Here is a 26,937-nt window from a genome sequence, read left to right on the forward strand (position 1 = left end):
CAAGATTCTCCTTGCAACAGCAGAAGTAGATAGGAAGGTGAATAGATAAGAAGGGTCCAGTAGGACAAGAAAGGGGAAATGAGAACTATTTCCTCAACCCACCTGCAAAATATCCCCAGCCTCCCAGTTTAAAATCCATCACCATGAAATACACCCTGCCTTTTTTAATGCATATGAGCAGAGATAAAACTCAATCATTATTTTGAAGAATTCACATGGGCAAAGATAAAATACAATGATTCTTATTATTTCAAGATTTTTTTTTTCTCCTCTATCCCCAAAAGACCCTTAAACCACTGTCACAAAAATAAAAGGACTATCCTTTTCCTGTCGCAACACTCATTTATGTCGGGTAATAAATATTTATTAACAACTAACTAACAGTTCTCAAGAGTATTGGCAGATGCCAGATTGCATGGGTGGGTTAGCGTTATTTCAGGAGAAAGTGAATCTGCTGGGGGAATAAATTTCTTCTGCCAAACACAATCCAGGAGCTACTAAAACCAGCAAGGGAGTTATTGCCAAGGAATCTAAGCAGAAGCTGAAGGCAGAGAATCCAGGAGTCAACAAGAAAATAGGCCAGGTCAAAAGCCGGGAGACAGATTCTGGCAGCAGGTTTTGAGCAAGAGGTTGGCTGGGCCAGGAGAAAAGGGTCAGTGTTGGTGTGATAGGAGGACTTACTGCACAAAGGGCCAAGTGGATCGCTCCCTGATGAGGTATTTCCACTGACAACATGCAAGTGACCTGGAAGAATCTGTGCAAGGTACCGATTTTACCAGTACCATATAGCCCAGTCTCTCAAAGAATCTGGATCAGCGGCATTCAGCTGAAATCTATCATATTTCCAGACTACTATGACAGTTCTCCTCTATTTGGAGAAATAACCCTCGGCAGACTAAATAAAGCTTTTTATATAAGGCACCAAAGGCAAATAGGTCGTGCAGCACAGACTCACAGGGGAGACAGCAGTGTGCCCTTTTCCTTTGCTTGCCTTGCTTGCTTGCAAACAATAAAAACCTTTCTGAACAAATGATAGTGAACTTTGAAACCAGCAAAACATTTCGGGCACCCTGCCACAGAGATATCCTCCAAGCAACTGCAGGCCATTTGCTGTCCCATATAGCTATTTCCTGCCATGTACTGGATCTGTGGTTAAATGAGCCCAGCATAGAATTACAGCCTTGATGCTTTAATGTGAAAAATCACGAACAAATCTAGATCAAAGGATGAGGGCAAACTGATGACTTTTCAATATGATGGTGCATATGGAACCTCATTTAAACTAACGTCTTATCCTCATTTAGCATCTAGATGTCTTTTTTCCTGTATTAGCTTGAAAGCTTCTACTAACATAAATAGCCACCATATATTACAATCCTCCCCACAATTTGCCAAGTTGTGTGCAAGGAATTTTGCATACACTTTTAAATATTTACAATACCCCCATTATCTCCATTTGCAAGTGGGGAAACTGAGGCTCAAGATATAGCATACTTGGGATTTAATTTCAAGCTTGACTCCACAGCCTCTTTCTGCTAACTCTAACATGTTCCATAAAATATATGGAAAATGGGATTTTCCAGAAATAAATCTGGGATTTACTATCCATCTGAAAATAATTTATCAGTACATGAAAAAATGTAATAAAATAGTGAGGGCCCCTAAATAATTACTAGTTTCAGTCCAGTTTGGGATGATGATGGCTTCCACACCAGCCAAAAGAGAAAGAGGAAATACAGAATCTAAGTCCAAGGACTTAAATCTCTGTCCCAGAGATCTGGAAATAATGTCTGTCTTTTAAGGTAGTGGTTAGCCATCTTAAAACTCAAAAGAAATTCAAATAAGTCATTCAAAATAAGCCATTTTGTAGGAATTTCCTTTGTAATCATTAAAAGTTTAAAAGTCAGGGCTCCAAACAACAGAAGAAAATGGGCAATGTATGAAAAGGCAATCCCCTGAAGAATTAATCCAAAGAGCCAATAAACACAGGCAGAGAATTTCAATTCCACAAGAAAGAAATGCAAGTTCAAACACTTATATACTACTTCTAATTTCTCTATCCTTTGTGGATGGCAATTTAACAGTAAAAGCATATTTGTCCCAGCAATTACTCAAGTGAGCTAAGATACGTGTACACAGGTAGTTTTTAATAATTTTTTAAGTGGTATGCCACTAATATAGGATGGGTTTCGATTTTGCTTCAGAAAAGTACAACTTTGCTTACACATAAAGGTGTATATTTGTATATTCACAGAAAAAATTATAGTAGGACAAACAAAACTATTAACAATGGTTATGGCAGGAGAGAGGGAATGACAAGTTTCGACTTTGTATAATTTTCCAAATTTTGTGCAGAATTTTTTTTAAAGAAGGAGTCTGATTACTTAAGGTATTTTTAAAGATGTTTTGAATACATTACCAAAAATTAGACTTGGGGTCAAAATTTTCTTATAATAAAATACTTTTTTTTACTTAAGAGCATCTCTACAGAGGGCCACAACAATTCCTGCCCAGCTCATAACCCAAGAGTCAATACTCTGGTTTAGACAGAAAGTTTGGCCCCTGTTCCTTCAGTCCTAGACTAAAATTTCACTTTAGCACAATGGTAGAACTCGGCTATGACTCATCTTCCTCTGCAAACAATGAAAGTTCTAGTTCAGTGGGAAAAAACTACTTGAGTTGCCAGGTCACTGAACTGTTCGAATGAAGGAGAAAATATTGGGGCAGGAGCAAGGGAGTCGCTGTGCCCAGATCCTATCTAATTCCCACACCAGCCGCCTCAGTGGTCCTCCAACAAGTGGATTTGAGAACAGTTACAATAGGAAGCATCTGGTGCCCTTTATGTAGGGGTCAAAGAACCCAAGTGAAAACATGAAACAGATCCAAGACTACTTAAAAGCTTGCCTTTCAAGTAATGCCAAGAAAAAATACACTAAAAAGATTACAGGGTGTACAGCCATATACCATGATGAATACGTTTGATTTCCTATTCCTAGACTTGAAATACCAGGCAAAGCCCATTACCAACTGACTAGATTTTCATAATTTTTACAGAACTAATTGTATTCCTTTTATTTACCTGGAACTGTTACGATAGCTTGCAAAGTATTTTAAAAAGTGTTACATCATAAATCCTGACCACAAACCCCCTGGGGGATTCTACTGGTTGGGAGACTCCATCTCAGAGGTTCACTGACTTTCATGGTAACTGGGACCCAGGACTTAAGGGCCATGTCCCATCCTTTGAAGAATTCCTCAGTATGATGTTAATCAGATTTCTCATTTTCCCCAAAAAATTCTTTTATTTCAAACAAATCGCTCTCTACCTTTTTCTCCCAAGTTAACAATTCTGATTCCTGTGTCTTTGCAAATTATATTTACCTGGTCTTCCTAACCACCAAGTCATTTTCTCTATAAACATTAAGATCAACAAAAAATTCATAAGTCCTAAGAAATTCTCCCAGACAAACCTCACTACATGTATCACTCCAAATTCTGTGCTCCTTTATTTAGATACAGTCAACTGATGGGGTCAGGCCACCACCAGACCTTGTATTCACCTTCTTTTTGTCCCTCCCAGGCCCTCACCTCTGTAGGGGAAGAACTATATCACCTTCATTTTTATATCCCCATACCTTCCCCAGAGCAGGGCATTTACTAGGTAGGTACCTAATAAGTGTTGACTAAATAGAGGAAAGAATAAAAATTATCGAAGATCTCAGCAACCTGGAGTGGTTATAAACCTCCTGGAGTTCCAACACAAGAAACTTGAGCTTTTTAAGAATGAGCCATGCATGGCTCAGGAGAGCCTCCTGGCAGTGTCCCCAACTGGCCTCACCTCCACGTTCCCACACACCCAGCCCCTGATAAAATTCTTATTCCCAAAGTTCTCAACCTGCCTTGCCTCATGAAGACACCACCAGCTGGCAGCCCTGTCTCTTCTCTGAGGTCTACTCAATGTTCACCCAGAGTAACCGCCTGTTCCTGGTGAGCTCTTCCTGGTCACATCTTCTCAGAGGATAACCAACGTTAGTCTAACATACCACACTCTACTGCATCAGCACAGACTGAAACTAAAACTCTATCCAATGTTCTCCCAGCTTCCTGCTGCTCAGAGTTCATTCATTCATTCCACGAGCAGGTACTGAGGCCAGGCACACAGTTAGGTGCTGGGGGACAGCGGTGACAAAGCTTCCTCAGTCAAGGCCTCAGTTCAGTTACATCAGGGTCTCTGGCTGTGGGGCTCCAGCACGTTGGGGACTGTAATGGGAGCCCAGGCTGTGACTCTTCTAACCCATCCATCTAAAGAGGAAACGGCTGACAGAACGGCAGGAAAGCAGGAAGGATGGCAAGATAAGCAGGGCCTCCCAGAGTGGTTTCCTGAGCAGAGGCAACTTCCAGACATAAATCATCTGGGCAATAATAGATGCCTAAATGTCCTATAATGTCTCCAAATAATGTACTGTATTTCACATTTGCAAGCCTTTTTTAAAAAAAAAAAACTTTGGTCTCTCTCAGCTACATTATTGTTGACATTCAGTGAAAATACTGGGGGTATTTTGGGGTTTTGTTTGTTTTGAGACAGGGTCTTGCTTTGTCACCCAGCTAGAGTGCAGTGGCGTCATCACAGCTCACAGCAACCTCAAACTCCTGGGCTCAAGGGATCCTCCTGCGTCAGCCTCCCAAAGTGTTAGGATTAGGTATGTGCCACCATGCCCAGCCAATGTTATTTTTTAACATTAATTTTAACATCTTTTTTTTTTCTTTTGAGACATAGTCTAGCTCTGTCACCTTAGGTAGAGCACACTGGCGTCATCATAGCTCACAGCACATAGCTCATCAGCACAGACTAGGCTGTGTAACCTCAAACTCCTGGGCTCAAGGGATCCTCCTGCCCTAGCCTCCCTAGTCACTGGGACTAAAGGCGTGTGCCACCATGTCCAGCTAATTTTTCTATTTTTAGTAGAGACAGGCGTCTTACTCTTGCTCAGGCTGGTCTCAAACTCCTACCACCTCGGCCTCCCAGAGTGCCAGGGTTACAGGCAGGAGTCACCACGCCCAACCAATTTTAACATTTTCTAACAAGATCACTACAGAGATCTATACTATGGACACACAAAAAAATACTGTGAAGTGCCAACCAATGAGAAGACAATGTAGGCCTTTGTGGAATCTGAAACCATGTACACATTTGTTTTCTATTTTTATTAAAATAACATGCCCTGAAATATGTTTTATTAAAAATAAATGCTTTCTATTGCCCTAAAGCCTTCTGCCTGGTCACAAGGCAGGAAAGAATGCTATCTAAATAAACCAGAACTCAACCAGCACAGCCTTTAAATATATTTAACACTGTAATCCACTCATTTAAAAGTCTACTTACTATTTAAAAGTTTCTATTTTTCTTCTAATTGTTTTCTCATTTCAACCACTATAGTTATCCCAGACCCTTTGTAGCAAAGCAGTAAGACAAAGACTAGCAAACTACGGAGACTATTAATGCCAGGGAAAGAAAGAGGATTAAGTGAGAGTCCAAGGAAATCTTTGAAACAACACACATGCTGCAATTGCCGCTCCTGTGCATGGGTTTTTAATTCAGGTCCCTGAAAGGTATTTTGGTTTTGTGTTGGGACCACATGGTTATTTAAGAGAGGAAAGTAATAGCCAACGAAGAGAAGTTTAGCACACCAGTCTCCTATTACACTTGTCCAAGAAACCAAATTTACTGAAAATATGGGCTGCTCCAAACATTTTAGTTTAAATTTACTCCATAGAGAACAATGCTTACACACTTACCACCTCATTCACAGGAGCTATGAAAGAAAACATTAAGAGGGAGAGTAAGTGAAAAAAGAAAAAGAAAAACATTTTTTAAAAAACTCTTACCAGCCTCAAAGTTTTTTCATGGCGACAACATTCATGCATGATATATAAGGCCAAAGAAAACACATCACCTGGGGTTTTTTTCCCATACAAAAACTCCTGTGATCAGTACACACAAATATACATACAACAAGACATGGACAGACGTCTAAACTGATCAGAAAAACAAAGTCACCCTAGGAGTAAACGCCAGTGAGAGGAAAGTGCATGACACCTTGGCTATGTGAAGTTCTGCATCTCCACTTCTCACGGGGAAACCTGAATTAAAACAAAAACCCCAGCATTTGCACTGGCCCCAAAGGCACAAATGTCTGGCCCTCCCTAGTCTCAGCTCTCGACCATATATTGCAAAAAATAAAATGCCTTTTTCACCAGCAGAGTCAATCAAATACAAAAATGGGAGGAGGTCTAACAATATTCAGCACCCCAGAGGAAACTTCCTTTATATGACCGTAAATAGTGAATACAGAGTGAACTACTTTGAAAATACAGGGAGATAAAGTGAAACATACTGGTCACAACAAATTTAAGGTTCTTTGAATGCTTTTTCCAAAGAAGCCGGTAACTGCGGCAAATTTTCCCCTCTCGCAGAGAATTACTAAAGCAGACAGCATTGGTTTCCACTATTCAGAGTCCACAACAAGTGACATCAGGAAGCACAGGCCCTCTGTCCCAGCACCAGCCTGGCCTGCTGTTAGCAGCTTTGTAACTTAACAAACTGGGCTCAGTCAGTGAATGAGACAGCCCTGTCTTCACTGACAGTCCTCCTTCAAAAACCTCACTGGCTGAGAGTCAAGCAAGCCGATGAGCTTACCTGGTGATCGCTTGCAAGCCTGGAGAGCCGCATGCCCTGGCAAATCAAACCTGCACTTTTTCAAGCGAAACGTGGTGGCTGCCGGCCCGCTCATCACCTACATCTGCTTAGATAACGAGGAAAAAGATGCAGAGGAAGTGGACAACAAAAGCAGCCTGCGAACTGCACACTGGGATGTCCTGTTTTTTGAGCAGCTTTTATTTTTCCCACGAAAGGATCTGACTAAACCCAACCCAACCTCCTCTGAATACCCGACAGGAAGTTACACTTTGCAGCCAGTGAAAACTCCTTAGGTAGTTTTTTTGTTGTTATTGGGTTGTTGTTTTTTTAATTTTTTTTTTTTTTAATTGTCACAACTATGGGCCTCTGAATGTTCCTGATCTACTACAGAGAGATTATTACTTTGTTTCCTGTTTTGACAGCGTCAGCTGGTAAGGAACCTCCACCCACCCCCTACCCACTAGGTGTATAAATAAAGGCGTTAGCCCTGGGTATACAACTGTGCTGAAGAGTTTGGTTACATATTAACTACACTTCAAAGAATAAATTGGACTTATTATTTCACTTTAGTATCTATATATAACTTGGGGAAACAAAACTCAAAAGGATTTCTTCTTCATCCCTTAGAAATTGTTATTACGGCAAAAATAAGCTCAACCACACAGAAGTCTAAGATAAGAGGTAACAATTTTACTCATATTTTCCAGCCCACTCTGTTCTCAGGTATTTGCCTTGCTCTCTTGCTATCACTTCTGCACATGCTATGCACACACGTGCAAAAAACAAAGAAAGGCATCATTCATGTTATCTCCACTAGTTTCTTGGTCCTTGCTTAATTATTTTTCTTTCTTGCTTTGCAATATCAAATTTTGCAAAATTAAATTTTCTACTTGTTAGCAAAGATTTTCACAGAATATGTATCTTTGTCAGGATACACACTGATTTGAATTAAAAGGCATCTCTCTTCCTGGAGGAACAGAAAAGGGAAATAATATTTGTCCCACTCTCCTCCTTATCTCTATATTTTCTCTAGACAAGAAGCTGTGTGACTCTGGCAAAATACTCTCTCTAACCCTCAATCTCCAAATCTGTAAAATGGGAGTAGTCACCTCACCTTTCGTCTAGGACCGTTACGAGGAGAGACACTGCGAAAAGCACAGTGATACAGATCATATTTATATTCTTTGGGTAACAAATTTATTGATATGTAAGTCACATAATATACAATTACCCATTTATAGTATATAATTCAATGATTTTTAGTGTATCCACAGAATTGTACAACCATCATCACAATCGATTTTAGAACATTTTATCATCCTCAAAAGCAGTCACTCTCCATTTCCTCTCCCTACCCCTCAGCCCAAGGCAACCACTAAAATCTGTTTCTGGTCGCTATAGATTTGCCTATTCTGGACATTTCCTATAAAGGAAATCAAACAGTACACAGTCTTTTGTGACTGGCTTCTTTCATTTACTTAGCATAATCTTCTCAAGATTCATTAGGCTGTAGCATGTATAGTTATTTCATTTCTTTTTATGGCTGAATAATACTCCATTGTATGGATAAACCACATTCTACCTGTTTGTTCATCGAGTCATGGACATTTTAATTGTTTCCATCTTTTAGCTAATGCCAATAATTCTGCTATGAGCATTTGTGTACAGATTTTTTCTATGAACATATATATTCACTTTTTTTGGATATATATATATCAAGGAGTAGAATTGCCAGGTCATATAGTAACGCTATGCATAACCCTTTGAAGAACTGCCAGACAGTTTTCCAAAGTGACTGCACCATTTTACATTCCCACCAGCAGTGTACAGGGGGCTTCCAATTTCTTTATATCCTCACCAACACTTGGTATTACCTGCCTTTTTTATCATAGCCATCCAAGTGGGTATGAAGTGACATCTCACTGTGATTTGATTTCTACTTTCTTAAAGGCTATCAAAACTCAGTTAACAGTAGCCCAAAAATGTCTCCATTCCTATAGGCAGCACTAAATATTCAAAATACAAAACAAGGCCGGGCGCAGTGGCTCACGCCTGTAATCCTAGCACTCTGGGAGGCCAAGGCAAGAGGACTGCTAGAGCTCAGGAGTTCAAGACCAGCCTGAGCTGGTCTTGAGTGACACCTTGTCTCTATTAAATATAGAAAGAAATTAGCTGAACAACTAAAAGAAAATATCAAAAAAATTAGCCAGGCATGGTGGCGCATGCCTGTAGTCCCAGCTACTTGGGAGGCTGAGACAGAAGGATTGCTTGAGCCCAGGAGTTTGACGTTGCTGTGAGCTAGGTAGGCTTCTGCCACAGCACTCTAGCCTGGGCAACAGAGCAAGACTCTGTCTCAAAAAAAAAAAAAAAAAAAAAAAACCAGTGAGGCACGGGCACCACCTAAACAGAATGGATGCTGCGACAGTGCAGAAGTGAGATCTTTATGGTGTCCATCTTTGACAGTGGCTATTTTCTAGTAAGTATCAAAGAATTTCAACATTTTTACTGGTAGATTTGTATGGGTTCATGCCAGCTAAACTTTCTGGCGTCAAATCACTATGTCTAGTAAGAGGCTACTAAAGCAACCAGGCCCTTCTTCCTCTATCAAAGGGTTGCTTCTGCAAACTGGTAAGATAATGAAATTCTAAACGTAAATATGACATTTCAATCTTTATAAATTGGTTCTTTCCACCTGCTTTTCTGCATGTGTCTTCTTCTTAGATAGAAACAGGTATGATCAAGGCAGCCTTTTGTAAGTAAATAGCCATAATTACTTATAGAAACAAATTTTAGACCAGATGTGATTTAAGATTAAGAATCTCAAATTTTGAAGGTAGTCAACAAGAAGAAAAAGACAGGATCTACAGTGAGCAATAATTTCCCCTTCCCTCTCAAAAGTGTGGTACTAGGAGAAAGTAATTATCCAAAAAAAAAAAAAAATCTAAATCAAAGGGATTATCACTTTTTCAAACCTCATCGTGTTTGAAAAAAATTCACATACCATGATGTTAATAACCTCTTTTCTAAAACATCCTATTTTAAGATTTAATTTTTTCTGATCCCTCAAAAAAAACTAAACGGAACAAAATCTATATAAAGCACAATAAAGAAAATACCAAAAGGCTATTAACTTAAAAAAAAAAATAAAAACGTTTTTCTTTACTTTTCAATGTAAGGCCTCAGGCCTTGCAACATGTATTAATAATGTGATTTCATCCATCTTCTAAAAAATTCTCCATGTCCCAAGGCTGCACCATGTAATCCATTGTTTTAGTTATTTCTTGGCATCCAGCTAACTATGAAACTGACCGTTGAACTTTCATATGTCAAATGGAACTTTCCATTGTGGGAAATTTCTAAAACATTCATATTAAGCTAAATGGAAATGGCATCATAGCTCAGGAGCAAATAAGGTCTGTAAAAACCAATATAACTTCTAAACTAGATTTTATGCAGGAAAAGCAAACCATTCATTGGAGTTTCTGTAAATACTTGAAGGTGAAGAAAATCAGGAGCTACAATCAGTTCATCAAAAGTTATCTGAAGGTTCTTCTAAAAAGATCTAATAGGAGGGGGCACTTTTTAAAACTGTTCTGTAATGTCAGAACCCACTCTATTCACAGATCCGTTCTTCTGCTAGATTACACGGTGGCCTCATTTCTAGTTCTTGTGAAATCAATAGACCATTTATGTTGCAAGTATCTGTCTAGGGTATGCGCTTTCTTATTCAATCTGGTGTTGACAGCTGTAATCAAATTTTGTTCATACCACTAGCTCTATTATAGCTCAACAGCAACTGGCTGCCAGCCTAGGTCTACTCTCATCAAAAAGGAAAGAAAGGGTTGGAGTGGAGAATTACAAAACAAATCAGCCGAAACTACAGGAGGTGGTGTCAAAGTGAGAGACTGAAGCAAAGGCATTTGGAAACTAATCCTCTCTCCAGGGGGGAAACACACACCCAGCACCATCAGCACCACCAACCCCTGGCCAGCCGACCTTGGCCATTAAAGGTTCACATTTACTTCATTCTTCCTGTTATCTACAAAACCCTCTTGGCTTTGAACATCGTATTATAACTGTCAGTCCTAAATAATCAACCTACACCTGACCCTGCAGAGCAGCAAGCTAGAGCTAGAGCCAACCCACACCCGCCAGTACCAAAGAGACCAAATGCAAGGGACCAGTCCTGGCACTTCCCATGAACCCTCGAGACACTACTAGCTTTGTTTTGTAACTATTCTTTATGCACTTAAGCTGCAGTCATACATTTTTCTCAGATCAGAAAATGAGAAATTAATCTTATGATAGACACCAGGTCAGCTTTAAGAAAAAGGAAAGAAAAAAAATGGGAAAGGGTGAAACCCTGACTTTGAAATTCTACTTGATTTTAATTTGTAGACTTCAAATTCTCCAAGAAAACTGACTCCTACTAATAGATATTCTCTACTTAAAAGTAGCTTGGATGATGACATTTCCTGATACAACGAACAATTTTTTTCTCATTTTTTAAAACTTTCTGTCTTGAAATAATCTGAGACCTATAAAAGAAGTTATAAAAATAGTACACAGAGTTCTCATATTCCCTTCACTGAGCTTCCCCAAATATTGCCATCTTATGTAACCAGAGTACAATCATCAAAACCAGAGGATTAACATGGATGCCATACTATGAACTAATCTACAACTATCTTTCAAATTCCAGTTGTCCTCCTCCAATTGTCCCCTTTGAAATATGAGCCATATTGCAAAAACTCAAGATTTTCTTGAGTGCCTTATCTAATGAACATTTCTGATGCCCCTCCCAAAGTTCTCCTTCCCTTGGAAGTAGTGTTATCATTAACTTTGAGTCTTCCTGGAAACTTGCCTTCACAGTTCTTCTCTCCATGTATCATCAGTCAGTCTCCATCCTTATCCTTATCCTTATCTTGTGTAAACACAAGTCAAATAGAGTTTCACAACCCCTTGTCCAAAACCCTAGGGCCAGGTCTGTTGCCAAATCAGAACTTTCTCCCATTTGAGAAAAGTTATAAAGTACAAGTCATATGTTACATGGAAAACAGAAAACCAGCAAGATCCAGGGCAATTTCTCCTAATCAAACATGTGAATATTAATAGTTCTGCAGCAAATACGTATGTTTAATGAAGGGTGAGTGGAATAAGTAAAGGTTTTAAAAGAACTCCAGCTGTTCAGGTCAGGCTTCATCATCAAATGAGCTTAGCCCAAGCTCAGGTTTTACTGTCAAAACAAATTACAAAGAAAATACCCTTTGGTTTTCAGAGCTCTTTTAGGATGTCGTAAGTGCAGATGAAGGATGGTGGATCCGTACCTATGAAAGCCACAGCTTCATCCATCTCCTGCCCACAACCCCCCACAACCCCATACCTTCTTCCACCTGGTCTCCTGGCAGAGCCACCTGCAATGTTCCCTCTGCCTCTAGGAGCTCTTCACTCCAAATCACCCTCACACAGAGCTCCCTAGAGTGACTTTTCAAGAGTACCTACAAATGCCTAGCTTCAAAGTCCTTAAAGGTCTCCCATCCCAGAATGGAATCTAATATCCTCCATGAGGTTCACCTGCCCTCCCATCCCCCGACTGCACTAACCACCTGCATGGCATTACAGCCAAGAAGGATGCCGCAATGAAAAAGGCATAGTCTAGCCTCAAGATTCTCACAATCTAGGTACTACCTTTAATATTTTCATCAGAGTAATATTATTTAGAATACAACTTCTCTAACAATCACAGAGCATGTTGGGATTTTTTTAATTCATTTGCATCTAGCTAGGAAATTCTACCACAGTTCTTGATCACAATAATGATTATTAACTAAATCCCACATGTTGACATGAAAAGAATTTTCGCAGGATTTTAACAACACGTGTCTAAAAATACTCAGGATGCTACTGTTGGTATAGTTAAAACAATTATTAAAAGCAAAAGCCAGGAAAAACTTCTTTTAAAAAATAAGCAAACCCAAAAAAGTAATGTCAAAGATGGTATTTAATGGACTGAGGATTTCTCATGAGATTGTTTTTCCAAAGCATGAAGATATAAATAAAATCTGAAATCATGCCTTTGTTTCCATATTAGTATATTAATGGAATTGAATGACACTATCATCAACAAAATTATGTTAAAGAGAATTAAAGCTGAGTCCCCGCCATTGAGGAGCTTAGAAAGTATCCCCAACCACAGAGGCAGACTTTAGACATAAACTTTAAGTAATGAATAAAAGGGGGGAATAGAAGGGGAAGAAGTCGTGTTTTAAGTGTTAGTTTCATTTTCTCGTATGCAAACAGACAAAGACACCTACTTGGAATAATGAATTAAATGGAAAAGTCCTAGAAGCTGTATTTCAGGATTAAATTATAACCTTTCTTACAATTATCTCAGGAAAGCTGCACCAGCTCAGTGAGATTAAGAGATAGAAACAATCTCACGGAATCCCTTAATGAGGGGGTAGGAGAGGGAGTAGTTGCACCAGGAGCAGTAAGCAGGGTGCTAAGAGGGGAACTCATGGTTCCCTCCCAAGGCGACTGTCCTGTCACAACAGAGGGCTGGGAGCCTGGGGAGTGTGTGTGTGGGGGGGTGTTGTTGTGTGTGACAGGGTTTCTCACTGGCAGTGTTGCTTCCAAACAGAAGTGGCAACTGCCCAGAACCCACCAGGGCGAGGCATCTAGTGGCTGACAGCCATCTGTGGCAGAACGGAGCAACACTACATGGGTGCCGCATGAAGCTGTCACTTTGGAGAGGCAGAATCCGTCTGCCAGGGCCACGGGCGGAACCCTCCATTGTTGGCTCCTTAGGATAGAGGTCCCAGGATTCCCCACCCCCCCACACACACACCCACACACACACACACACACACACACACACCCCAGCTGCAAACATCTCAGTGGAGGGGCAGGAAGGCCAGCGCTGTCAGAGTGCTTCAGGGAGGCGAGAAGAGTTATTTAAGGAGACAGTAAAAGACATGAATAAAGCAACACAAATACTTTAAGAAGAAAGAGGAATTTTTAAATATTATTTAAAAAAAAAGAAAGGGGGTGATTTTATTGAACTGTCTACACGTTCTGTTTTTATAAATCAAGTGGCAGCTTGCTGGGCTGTGAAGGACAGCAAGGGAGTTTTCTTGAAGCGCCTTTGTTGGCATTGTAAGGAAAAGTTCTCTAGCTTCTAGATAGCTGTAGAACTTTCAAGTTTCATGGGAAGGTATGAAGAAGAAACGCCTGGAGATTATTCCTTTGTGTCTGCAGTTAAAAAAATAAATAAATTGAGAGAAGTGACCAAGTATCCTGTAGGACCCACCTGCAGTGACAATCTCCACCTCAGAAAACTTGAGCCACTGCCTGTCTTCCTGCTAACTCTCTGCAGCTGAGGCCCTGGACACTGTCTCCTATCACCCAGCTTGCCCAGGGGATACCAGAGTCCAGATTAAAGTCCCCCCCCCCCCATATCAGCTTCCCCCTCCATTCCCCAGCTTCACCCGGATCACAGGTTCTACTTCTCTTTATGCAAATGTCCTCATGCAAATCCGAGGATGTTGGCCCCAGATGATATGGGTATCAACATGCGAGAGTCAGTGCAGATCCAGCTGCAGCCGGTACGCACACAAAGACAGTCCTGTCTAAACATGGACACACCCACCCAGACTCTCAAGTGTCATGTCTGTCACCTTGGGGGTAAAGGCATAATCATCGGCTTGTGACAACTCAGGGCTGAGAGTGGAGAGAAGATGAAGGATCCAGGTAATAATTAGCAGAACTGATGGCAAGGAACTGACCAGGAGCATTTTAAATCAGCCCCAGGACTTCCATGATGCTATAAAGAGGTCCCAGGACGTAACCAAGTGAGAATAGAGAATGCAAGTCATGGTTATCACTCAAGCGTTTATGAGCCACGAGACTCAGCAGCAGGTTCCCAGGGCCTGAGTCTCACAGGAGCCCTTGGGAGAGCCAGTCAGCTGACTGGGAGGTTTCCAGAGCGCCTGCTCTGTTCCATGCAGTGCAGGAGTGAAGAGAGCCAGTTCCCAGGCTGAGCAAGGTGACTCAACCCATGTGCTACAGATGGAGTGCTGAGGCGCTTGCTCTATCATTGCCTCAGGGTCAGGTTCAAGTACAGCGACAGGCCAGAGCATGCAAAAAGGGGAAAGGAGAGGGCAGAGGCGGACTAAACAGGTGGGAGTGAACATGGCAGAAGGCAAGACATGCACAAACAGCCTATTATTAAAGTGTTCTAAGGAGTCACAAAGAAGGGGGAGGCAGACAGGAGGAGGGAACTCAGAAACATTGTCAGAAGATACAAAGGAGAAATTATTTAGAAATAAGGCAAAAACCAAAGCTGAGTCCTCTTACTCCAGGGCAGTCCCCACTGGTGAACAAGACATTCCTGAGCTTGCAAGTTGGAAGCATTTATGCGCCGTTCCACATAAAGCTTCACTTTCCATAACATTTTTCTCTTCCAGAGAATGAATGTCCATGAGTAAATCTGCCATGAGTAAATCTGCCTATCTATAAAAGGATAAATAAATCAAATATAACAGAGTTGATTTTAAATTAGGAAAGTTGGACTAAAATAATTTCCTGGAGTTTGCCAACAAAGTAGAGGATTAGAACTACCCATGTTCCTAAATTTGGCCATCGGGACATAATTTGGTCAGTATTCACTTTTAAGGATCCCCGAGCTTTAAAGTTCTTTCACATTTATCTTCATTGATGCCCTATAAAATTCTTACAAGGTAAGCTGTGTCAATATTTCAACTTTCACTTGAAAAATGAGGCAACTGAGGTTTCATGACACTGAGTAAAACACTAAATTCATGCTGTGAGTGTACCTAACCTCAGCACCAGGTCCCGGCTGGGGAGCCTTCCTTCTCCCCAGCGTGTGCCTTCGAAAGCAGCTTCCTGGCTTGCAATAGCACTGCCTGAACCAGCGTGAGGCCCAGAGATTACAAAATTATTTTTATGAAAGTAAATGATACTTTACAATACTCCCTCTCTTCCTCAGAATCATGGCCAAAAATCAGATGAAGCCAAGAGGAAATACATGTTCCTCAATAGCAGTAAGGTTCCAGGTGTCAGGTAGCAGCAGCTGCTGCTGAAAAGTTGTTCCAACCCCCTCCCCCCACGTCCCCAACCCTGCCACAAGCAACACGCCTCGGACTCTTCAGGCTGCTCACATGTGACTCCTTCAGGGACAGAATGACAACGAGATCCAATATGACTGCTCCTGAGGTCATTAAAATCATAGCCCAGACGGAAGAAAGTGGTTACTCTTCACTAGAGTTACTCATCTGACCCCCCCACACACACCGGAAAGAGCAGGGAGGAGAAGGAAATGAAAGCAAGTGACTGTAGGTTCTGGATTTCACATGCAAAAATAGCCAGCAACAGGTGCGGCGTTCCGGTGAAATTAAGACTCTCAAAATGCTTTTCGCCTCCGCAGCACAAAGAGCCCAAGCACAGAAACCCAATATTAGGCGATGATGTCAGAAGTGCGAATCATCATCCTTCTATAGCCAGCAGCAATTTGGTTAAAAAAAAAAAAAAATACCACCAAATAGACCACAATGCATTTCTCTGCTGACACACAGCTTCTTTCAGTTTGGGAGTCCTCTCTTTAAATAGTTTGCCCCCAAATAATTTAAGTCTTGGTTGTAATACGACATTTTTTAAGTGCCTAGTGACCAGCATAGTCATCATAGGTGGGCAATAAATACTTGCTGAATGAATAAATGAAACAAACAGGCAAACAAAAAAATCCTCTTCACAAATAAAGATCACCAAAATTTCACCCGCAGGGTAGAATGTAAGTGTATTTTTTCCCATTTCTCCAAGGAGAGAACAAAAGGTTCAGGGCAAGGGCAAGAGATATCACTGATGAACAATGAGGAGCTGCAAACCACCCCATCCCTGGCTGAAACTAAGGAGCCCTATCTGCCACCCCTTGGGATCAACACATCTACGCATGGAATTCTCATTTGGAGAAAACCCAATGGGAAAAACAATCATAATCATTTAAGCAATTCATCTTTATATCTTCCTTTCTTTCAATATGCCATTTCACTAACATTTTATACTTGCCATTCCTAAAGAAATAAATTCTGTTGTGTAATCTAATTCAACATGATAGCTCATAATATACTATAGAAATACGTCTTATGCCATGTGTGACATGTAGAAGAAAAATCCAAGTGTGGATAAGATGGTATAGACATGAAGCCACTTTGTGGGCTATAAGAAAGGACAAAAGCAGTGGAAAAAATGGCAATGAAATTTAGCCCACAGATGGAAAATATCTATTATAAGAATACTGTATTGAATAAAAAGATTAATATCAGTGTGAGAACATCACTGATTACATAAGTTAAAGGGTTTAAATAGGCTAAAAATAGGTTAAAATAGGTTTAAAAATAATATTAACCATAGAATAAAGTGTTCAGGCTGAGTGCAGTGGCTCATGCCTGTTATCCTAGCACTTTGGGAGGCTAAGGCAGGAGGACAGCTTGAAGCTAGAAGTTCAAGACCAGCCTGGGCAACAGTGAGGTACTATCTCTACAAAAAAAAAAAAAAAAAAGAAGAAGAAAGAAAAGAAAATTAGCTGAGATTGATGGCGTGCACCTGTAGTCCCAGCTACTCAACTAAAGCAGAGGCTGAAGCAGAAGAGATTGCTTGAGTCAAGGAGTTGGGATTGTAGTGAGCTATAATGATACAGAACTGCAATCTAGCCTGGGCAACAGAGAAAGACTCTATCTCAAAAAAAGGAAAAAAAAGAATAAAGTGTTCAGAGCACAGATAAGAATAAATCATCAAAATTATCAGAAGATTTCAGAGAACTGAGCAATACAAATAAAAATATAGTGTAAAAAGTAACTATAAAATTACTATAAAGCATGGCTTGATTTAACAACACACCTTGTTCAATTTTTTTAACTTATGAGTTTCTCTTTTGTTAATAACTCAAGAATTTCAAGTATTTCCCAATGTATTCAATTTAAAGGCGGGATGTAGTGGCTCACACCTATAATCCCAGCACTCTGGGAGGCAGAGGCAGGAGGATCGCTTGAGGTCAGGAATTCGAGATCAGACTGAGCAAGACCGAGACCCCAATCTCTACTAAAAAATAGGAAAAAAATTAGCCAAGCAACTAAAAATAGAAAAAGTTAGCCAGGCGTGGTGGCATGTGCCTGTAGTCCTAGGTACTCAGAAGGCTGATGGCTTTAGCCCAGGAGTTTGAGGTTGCTGTGAGCTAGGCTGACGCCATGGCACTCTAGCTTGGGCAACAGAGCGAGACTTTGTCTCAAATATATACATATATACATATGTATATGTATATATTCAATTTAAAGAATCCTTAGGGGTTTTTTTTCAAGTTTTTTTTTTCAAGATTCAAACTAAATCCCACTATTTTCTACCTCGAGGTAACACCCAAGGGTGAATTTTATTCACCCTTGAATAAAATTCTTACCTAAGAGCCTATGTGCCTACTTAAGAATTACCTCAAACTTTAATGAATAAACAGAAATAGCAAATCCATTATAAGCTTTTTTGTTTTTTAAATGACACTTTTTCATTCATTCATTCATTCACACGAAAGGATCTCTCACCCCTATGGGACCAGCATTGTACAATAGTGAACAAGACAATCCTGGTTCCTGCCCCATCAGCAGAGCACAGTGTTGTGGACCTGTCAACACTACAGTAAATAAACAAGTAAACAAAGCAATGAGCAGTGGTGACAAGTTGCTGAAGCAAACAACAAGTGGATGGTGGGGACGAAATCTACTTTAGCTGCGTGTCAGGACAGGCTTTTCCGAGGAGGTGCCGTTTACTCCAAGGCCCTATCCCGGAGGGAGGAGCAGGAGCTCTCCAAGAGCTGAGGAGCCGGCATTCCAGGCACGGAAAGAGCCTGGACACAGAGACTGTTCCCGGAGCTGAAAGCCGACCAGCGAGGCTGGCTGGGACAATGACAATGATAGGCAGTGAGTGGAGGAGAGTTATAAATTACAAAGTGGCATCTCACCATGTGATTCACACTCACTGAGTGACTCACTGAGGCTCTGTCTTCACAAGCACTTTCCCCTCGGCCTAGAATTCCTCCCTTCCACATTCTTCTCTGCCCCTTTCAGCTTCCCTTCTTTAAGAGAAACATTCCCTGAGCCCTCAGGGGAAGAGCAAAACTCCAGGACTGCATTCTTCCTAATCTGTGGTCCCACAGCACCCGGTATGTGTCACCAACATACCCCTTACCACGCTGTGCGGAATCGCTGTGTTCAGAAGCCCCAAAGCAGGAATCTGGCTTTAGTTATCTGTTTCCCAGCAGCCTATCATGGAACTTGGCACCAGCAGATATGAACTCAGTGACAGAGAGCGAGTGACCGAACCAAGAGAGCAATGGACAAATTAAATGAATGCGGGAGTGCTAATTCATTACTCGCTTGTTGGAGATTTGGAATAGTGCCATGGTTACAGCTCCGTAACTCACTTACAGTTTAACTTCAACTCCGTATGACTTTGTCACAACAGACACTTCTGGGCAAATCTTCCATTGCAGAGAAGTGATGGAATAACTTTCACGGTATGTCATTAGACATTGGACCCAGTCCATCCACATTCGACAAACATGCATTAAGTGCCAGGCCCTGTGCTAGGCTGAGGCTCAGCGTGGTCCTCTCCCAGAAAATCTAAGTCTCATTAAGCAGAGCAAATCCTATTTCGAAAATGTTTCTAATGACTGACATTGTTAGATTCTTTCCATGTAACTATCTTATTTCATAATATTATTAAGAAAAAAATGTTTTTTAAAAAATTCCTAGGTCACCCAGACAACAAAATAATTTAGAATCTGTTACTCAAAAATTTTCACACGAATTCTTGTTGGATGGTGTCATGCCTCGGCTTCCTATCAATGAACAAATGGGCGAAAATTTAAGTAACCACAACATACTGAGCGAGTCTTCTTTACCTGCCTGGAACTCTCCGTCGTCTCCATTTGTGGAATCAGATGACACTTCCATTTCTCGTGGGCTCAGCATGTCCTCCCAAACCAACAGCGCATGCTTTCTGAAGTCACAAAGGTATGTGCACCCCTCGGCTCAGGAATATGCTTTAATGGAGTCAAACTGAAAACTGGGCCAAGCAGTATGGGAACCGTGGATAGAGAAGTCCCTCCCCAACCGCCCCGACCAGAATGGCTACATTCCTGCCTCTGTGCATAGCCCAATCCCGGTCTGCTTGGTCTGAGCGTCTGCCAGGTGTGGAGCCTGTCGCCTTAAAATTCAGACGTGTGACAGCATTTATCTGCCTAGGAACAGCAAGGTGTGCATTTCTACAAACACCACTGTTCAAATTGCTCCGTATGCAGAGAAACCAAGCACTTCCTCACTTCTCCTTGCGTTTTCCTTAGATACAAGCCAAATAAAAAATCTAGGTGAGGAAAAATGTTAAGAAATTTAACAGTAGACAATATTATTTTTTTAAGTTTCTGGCTCTTGCAAGAAAGCTTGTTCTCATAAATTTTACAATCTACTTTCCAAGCTATATACACCAAACTAATTCCTAAAGCTTTTACCGATCCATCCATTAATGCACTAAATAATACATGTCCTCAAACTAAAAGGTAAAACGATGCCTCTTCAATCAGGATTAGAAATACTACTGAGTGAAATGCAAACTGCATCTTTCTGCCAATGTACAGCTCTGCTCACTTCACTCCCAAACATTGGCCTCATTCGGGCTTTCTGTGGGCCCAGCTCTGCCAACTTTGGGCCACGCTGGGGCTCTGCCTTCAGCCACACACACCCTCTACCACCTTGAGCTATTGACTTGAATAACTTCCTCAAGGGCGTCTTCCCTGATCACTCTCAGCCATCCCAGGCCTGGGGAAGGGCCCTCATGATTGGCCACTACAACACTGAAGAATGTTTATCCCCTAAGCGATTAAACAACTATTGTATGCTCTGCAGTTTGATATATGCTGCTTGTACTAGACCACCCAGTCGATGAGGCCAGACACCATAATTGTGCTTGTCAATGTGGTCGACCGTGCCCAGTACAGTGCCTGGTATCTGCGACACTCACGAATGAGCTATTTCCATTTAGAATTGTTAGCCCTGTTAGAGCACTCTTCACGGCACACTGCTGCCATTGCCAAGGTCTAAGGAAACAAATACTCATTTTAAACCATCATCAGGGGTTCGAGACCAGCCTGACCAGCTTTTCAAGGCAGGTGGTCCATGAACTTGGACAGGAAAAACAATTAGATATTTTCATTAACCTTTAACAGAAATGTGCATCTTTTTCGATTATAAAGGCAGGTCACAAAACACACTATTAGTAACAGCTTTGATTATATCACCAACAAAAATCATAACCATTTTCACATCAACTTACAACTCTAGCAGACATCTTGAAAAAAATCGTTTGTCTCATCGCCATTTCAGAACAGTATAACAGAACTGTCCCAGCTTGTTATTAAATACACTAATGAACAGCAAATGTTACTCTATAATGGGCTTTTAAAGTATTTTGATAACTGCATGTCAGTGTAACTGGTTTCCTTTATAATGCCATGAACTCTATTTTATGCATTTAAAAATATTTTTCTGGCTTCACTCAACTGCCAAAGGAGTCCATGGGGAAGAAATGGATGAGGTTGATGGGGGTAAAGAATAAAAACCCAGCAGCTCACATCTGGAAACCTAGCACTTTAGGAGGCCGAGGCAGGAAGATCACTTGAGGCCAGAAGTTCAAAACCAGCCTGGGCAACAGTGAGACCTCTGTTTCTACAAAAAATCTAAAAATCATGGTGGCACACCCCTGTAGCTAAGCAGGTGGACCACACCTGTAGTCCCACCTACTCAGGGGGCTGAGGCAGGAGGATTGCCCAAGCCCAGGAGTTTGAGGTTGCAATGAACTACGATGACACCACTGCACTCTAGCCCAGGTAACAGAGTGAGACCTTGTCTCAAAAATAAATAAATCAATAAGAATAAAAACCCTAATCTACATCACTATCATGAGATATAAACATGGGATGCACCAAGAAACATTTACATTTTGTTTCCATTTTTCCAAGAGAAAGGAAGTCAAACTCTGTAAAATAATTTAAGGAGATTTATTCTGAGCCAAATTTGAGGACCATCGCCCAGACTCACGCCCAAGAAGCCTTGAGCAAGTAGACCCACTGTGGCTGGGTTACAGTTTGGTTTTATACATGTTAGGGAGGCAGGGATTACAGGTAAAGTCACAAATCAGTACATGGAAGGCATACATTGATTTGGTCCAAAATAATGGGACATCTCAAATCAGGGGCCTACAAGTCATAAGTGGATTTAGGGATTCTTTAGTTGACAATCGGCTGAAAGAGCCAATTAGGATTTGTCCAAAAAACTAGGAATCAGCAGAAAGGAATGCTTGAGTTAAGATAAGGGGCTTCTATCTTTTATGTGATGCTACACTGGAATCAGGTTGGGAAGTAAATCACACCATAAAAACCTGTTTACTGAGATTTTTATCATTTGTAGGCATGACTTACCAGGCCCCCTTAGAAAGGAATTTTTGGGGAAAAGAAAAATATCAGAATTCAGTCCTCAAATGGAACATATTTTTATTCACTACGAAAAGGAATAGAAAATTTCCATTAAAAAAGCAATTCAAAATAAAAAAAATTAAGACGCTATTTTTACAATAAACAAAAATACTATTTCCTTGGTTTTAATAGACAATTATACAAGAAGAAATTCTCAAGGGACATTAGCAAATTTAACTGTTAATGAACAATTCAACTGCTCAACACACTCCTAAGAAAATTCTTGATATGATGAAATCTCTCCCACTTTTTTCCAAAAAGACTCATCCTTGAACCATTAAGCCCCTGAGTTTGCAAAGGGAAGTTACCAGACAGGTAGGGATACAAATATATTACACTCCTGTTAATAACACATTTTCTTAGTTCCAACCTACCAATTGGAGATTCAACTCTGTGAATATATGCACACACCCTATAGGAAGAGTAGCAGAGCAATCGTTAACACCTTACTGTGACTTGCTTTAACCAGCCACCGATTAAAATCCACAAGCTGGCAAAAAAGCTTTGCAGGAGAAGGGAGAGGTCAGGCTGGATGGAGTTAGGAGGCCAGTGGGCAACAGCCAGGGGCTGGACCAGCAGAAAACAGGTTCAGAGAAGACACCAAACTCAAGCTCTGCAGGATCTGGAGGGCAGCCAAAGGTCCCTAATTGCATTATCAGGATTTCTCTGGAAGGCCAAATACCACAGCATTTCTCTTACACAAATTAAGACAGGTTCTGGCCGGTTCAGTTATATTCAGCAGCTCCAGTTATATTCAGCAACTTACTCTCTACCACCAAAAGGAAATGATCCTTGCACCCCTTCTCTTCTTCCTCCCATAACCGCTCTCCCTCATCCCCTATCCCTGTTTTAGTATCTCTAGAAAACTTAGATTCTAAGCCCAAGGTCAGCCTGATCTGCCTGCTCCAATGCACAGGTATATCTAGCACCTCTTTCAAAATATTAACAAAACCCCCTCAACTTCGCACAGTACATATAAGCCTAAAACTCCCCCTGAAGCATCCCTATCCAGGTATAAATCCACCAGACAACCATCAACAATGAAAGAGCTTTGAAGGAAAGTCATCCAGAAGTGTCCTTGAGGTCCAAGTAGCCCAAAGAAGCAGAAAGAATGCTGAGTGTGGCCCCTACTCATCAAATAGGAGCAGTTAGATCTTGGGGAACTCATTTTCTCCCACCTTAAGTGAAATTCCTCTATGACAAGGCAAAGGAATTGGACTGATTTGTCTCTTAAAGCATCTTCCAGATCTAAAATTCTGTGACAGTCTATGTTTCCGTAACAGCCACCCATGGTTGTAAGTGACAGGGAAGAGCAGAAGGAAGCCACTTACTACTAAAAGCGGTTTATAAATCAGAAAATATTGGAAAGAGACCATTTCAGCTTGAAAGTCTGCTCCTTCTTAGTCTTCATTCAGAATTCCCAGTTGCTTGCATTTGTATTTCACTACTAGTGAGCTAAATATATCACAAGTGTGAAATGTCTAATGGAAAGCATCCCCATAATAACTAGCAATGTGGAAAATACGTGGCTGTCATGTCAGAGGAGACATTTTCCTCAAAATAATCTGGATATTTACAATTCATATGCACAATGTGATGATTTAGATGATTTCTAAAGCCACAGAGCTTGGCAGGCCTGGCAGAAGGTATAGAAAATGTTAGGATAACCATGCCTAACTGCAGCAAGAAATCGATGCTGAGAAAAGAGAGCTAAAAAAAAACTAGGAGACCAAATCATTCACAGAGGTTTACATGATTGCCAAGAAAGTATTAGTGCCGCATTTCTTATACCATCAATAAAATGATTTCTAAAGTAAATCCCTCATTACACGTATGTCTCAATTTTTATACAAGCAATAAATGCACATAGTTTATTTTTGATCAAATAGGACTATCACAAAATATAGCAGGCCTGCCCCAGGCATGCTCCCAATGGGCTACCCCTTTCCTGTCTTATCTGTTTCTTCTGACAGTAGCTTATGCATTTCTAAATATAATGCGTATAAAGCTCCTTCCTGATTGCAAGTCAGACATTATTTATAAGACCTTCTTTATTTACCTCTCTTATTAACATATCCACTCCTCCAATCTCCGTTGAGATTTTGTTTCCAATATCATACTTCTAATTTCCAAGGTCTCCTATCCTCTGAATCTGATTTTTTTTTATCACATTGTGTTGTTTCAAAGATGTAATTATTTTCCTCTCTGAGGATATTTATGATATTATATGTCACATTCCTCTGTTTCCGCTAAGTTCTTCTTTCCTGTTTGTTTTAGTATAGCTCTAATGGTCGAGGCTTTCCTCAAACAGCTGCTGACTTCTGGCAGCCCTTCCCATTTCAAAATTAGGCTCTATGATCGCGTGAAGTGGCTTGCACCTGTAATCCCAGTACTTTGGGAGGCCAGGACGGGAGGATCACTCATAGCCAGGACTTTGAGACCAACCTGGGCAACACATAGCAAGATCCCATCTCTAAAAAAAAATAATTGTAAAAATTAGCTGGAGATGGCGGTGAGCAGCCACTCAGGAGGCTGCAGTGGGAGGATCATATGAGCCCAGGGAAGTCTGGGATGCAGTGAGCTAGTTAGCGGCACTGCCCTCCAGCTTGGGAAACAGAGTAAGGCCCCATCTCGGGGGAAAAGAAAAATGAGGCTCAAGGGTTTGCAGGCTTGGGTATTACATGCCTACCAGTGGGCTCAAAGTATAGGCATTAACTTACATGCTGTACCTATACTATACTGTACTCCCAATAAAAGCATCCTTTAATTAAGGGCTGACAGGTGATGGGAAGTTGTCTTAGTCCACTCAGCGCTGCTATAACAGAATACCACAGACTGGGTAATTTATACTCTACAGAAATTTATCTGGCTTAAGGTTCTGGAAGCTGGGAAGCCCAAGAGTGTGGCTGCCAGCATCTGGCGAGGGCCTTCTTGCATTTCTCATCCAATGGCAAAAGGAGGAGGTCGAACTCACTTTTATATCAAAGCCATTCTCAGGATAACTGACCCACTCCAGCAATAATGACATTAATCCACTGATGAGCGCAGAGCCCTCAAGACCTAATCACCTCTTTTAGGCCACACCTCCCAACACTGTTGCACTGAGGATTAAGTTTCCAACACATGAATTTTGGGAGACACATTCAAACCATATCAGAGGTGTACAGCTTCAGGAAATGGGGGACATCTTGGTGTCACTTCATCTTCCTGATATCAAACCAGAGCCTCGCCATCCTCTCTGGGCCAAAGATCCCAAGTCAGAGTTCAATTTCTCCGGAGAATATTTAAATCTCTTTCTCCTGGGCAGGTGGGGAAGGGGAAAGATCTGGGTGTCTAAGTGCACTATTCAGAGAGGCTCAACCAAACTCTCAGTTTTTAGCTCTGAACTTCTCCCACTTCCCCTAACACGACCCTGGACAGTAGCGGGGTCTTGCAGTCAGAGGACTTGCAGAGTCCGCGAGGGACGTCAGGAAGCCGTCACCAAGACCCCCTCCTGGGTCCTCTCAGTAGGTCCCACCCCACCATCGCCCTTCTTTCCCATCCATAGTTACCTCGTTTCCACGTTCCTTTGGGCCACACAGTTTATTCCTTTTTTGTTCTTTTACTGTAATTATAGTAGCAGTATGACAGCACACAACGATAAACACAAATCACTCTGCCACTTTTAACGACAAGTTCTGCTGTCTTCAATTTACACTCAGGAAGGCTCCTGAAATGGTCCCCCTTCCGTTAGCCTGGCACTGGGTGTCCACACGGCGATGGTATGTGAGCAAGACAGGTGCTCACCGTCTCACGTTCCAAAAGATTGTCTTGACAAATATTTTATGGTCATAGCCAGACTTTGTACAGCCATATTAATAATATAAACTGTAACTGTCAGTTAATTATTATCTTCATGATTAGGTACAATTTGAAATTTGGTTTCAATATTTAATATGATATACAGTGATTTCATATATAATGAAATTTTAGCATAAAACTACTTTTATTTTCAAATGTGAAATTTTACTTTACACTTAGTAATGCAATACAGCCAAATTACAGCTGTTATTAATACTTTGGGACCTCAATGCAGATTTGCTTTATGTACTGAAAATCCTAAATTCCACTAAAGCTCTATTAAAAATGTAAATGAATTCTAGCTCTGAAAATGTGTGCTAAAATAAATACAGAAACCCAAAGTTCACCTATATTTACTAAAGAAAAAAATCTATAAATGTATCAATAATATTAATAATGAAAGAAAAATACACCTATTGTGAAGGTTTCCTGAACTCCAATGCTCAGCTCACGCCGGCACCCCCTGGCCGACAGAAAGGCCCCCCTATAAGTTGTGGAAACACAGAGAGCAAGTCTCATCTCGGCTAAAAGGAAACACATATGTTTCTGATAGTAACATGATGAAATACAGAAATACTTTCTTGACACTGCCTTTTAGACCACAAAGAACTTCACAGCTGAACACCAAGGTTCCCCGGCCATACCCAGTGAAATTGTGAGCAGTTGCCTAAGGAGGGTGGAGACGGCTCAAACTAATAGGTAAGGTTTTCCAGCATATTCATAAACTTGCAGGCTTTGACCAAATTACTCACATGCAAAAGCTCACATACAGCCCGTTTGATTGAGACCCTGGAAGTATGGAAGCTTATAA

The 26,937-nt window shown here is 41.0% G+C and overlaps 1 protein-coding gene across 9 annotated transcripts in view; it reads right to left on the reverse strand.

Moving 5' to 3' along the window:
- The window catches only part of UTRN (utrophin), a 478,755-nt gene that overhangs the window by 414,320 nt on the left and 37,498 nt on the right, over positions 1–26,937 (reverse strand). For 5 of the 9 annotated variants that reach the window (XM_076002894.1, XM_076002900.1, XM_076002895.1 and 2 more), the window contains exon 1: positions 6,698–9,067. The exons of 3 other annotated variants lie outside the window; for them this stretch is intronic. In XM_076002894.1, coding sequence (XP_075859009.1) covers positions 6,698–6,791 — 94 coding nt within the window. In that variant the 5' untranslated portion in view covers positions 6,792–9,067. Of the gene's footprint in view, positions 1–6,697; positions 9,068–19,661; positions 19,840–26,937 lie in introns of those variants that run through there. One more of the 9 variants, XM_076002899.1, reaches the window with a different exon arrangement.

This window comes from Microcebus murinus, chromosome 5, assembly GCF_040939455.1.
Source record: "Microcebus murinus isolate Inina chromosome 5, M.murinus_Inina_mat1.0, whole genome shotgun sequence".
NCBI classification, from domain to species: domain Eukaryota; kingdom Metazoa; phylum Chordata; class Mammalia; order Primates; family Cheirogaleidae; genus Microcebus; species Microcebus murinus.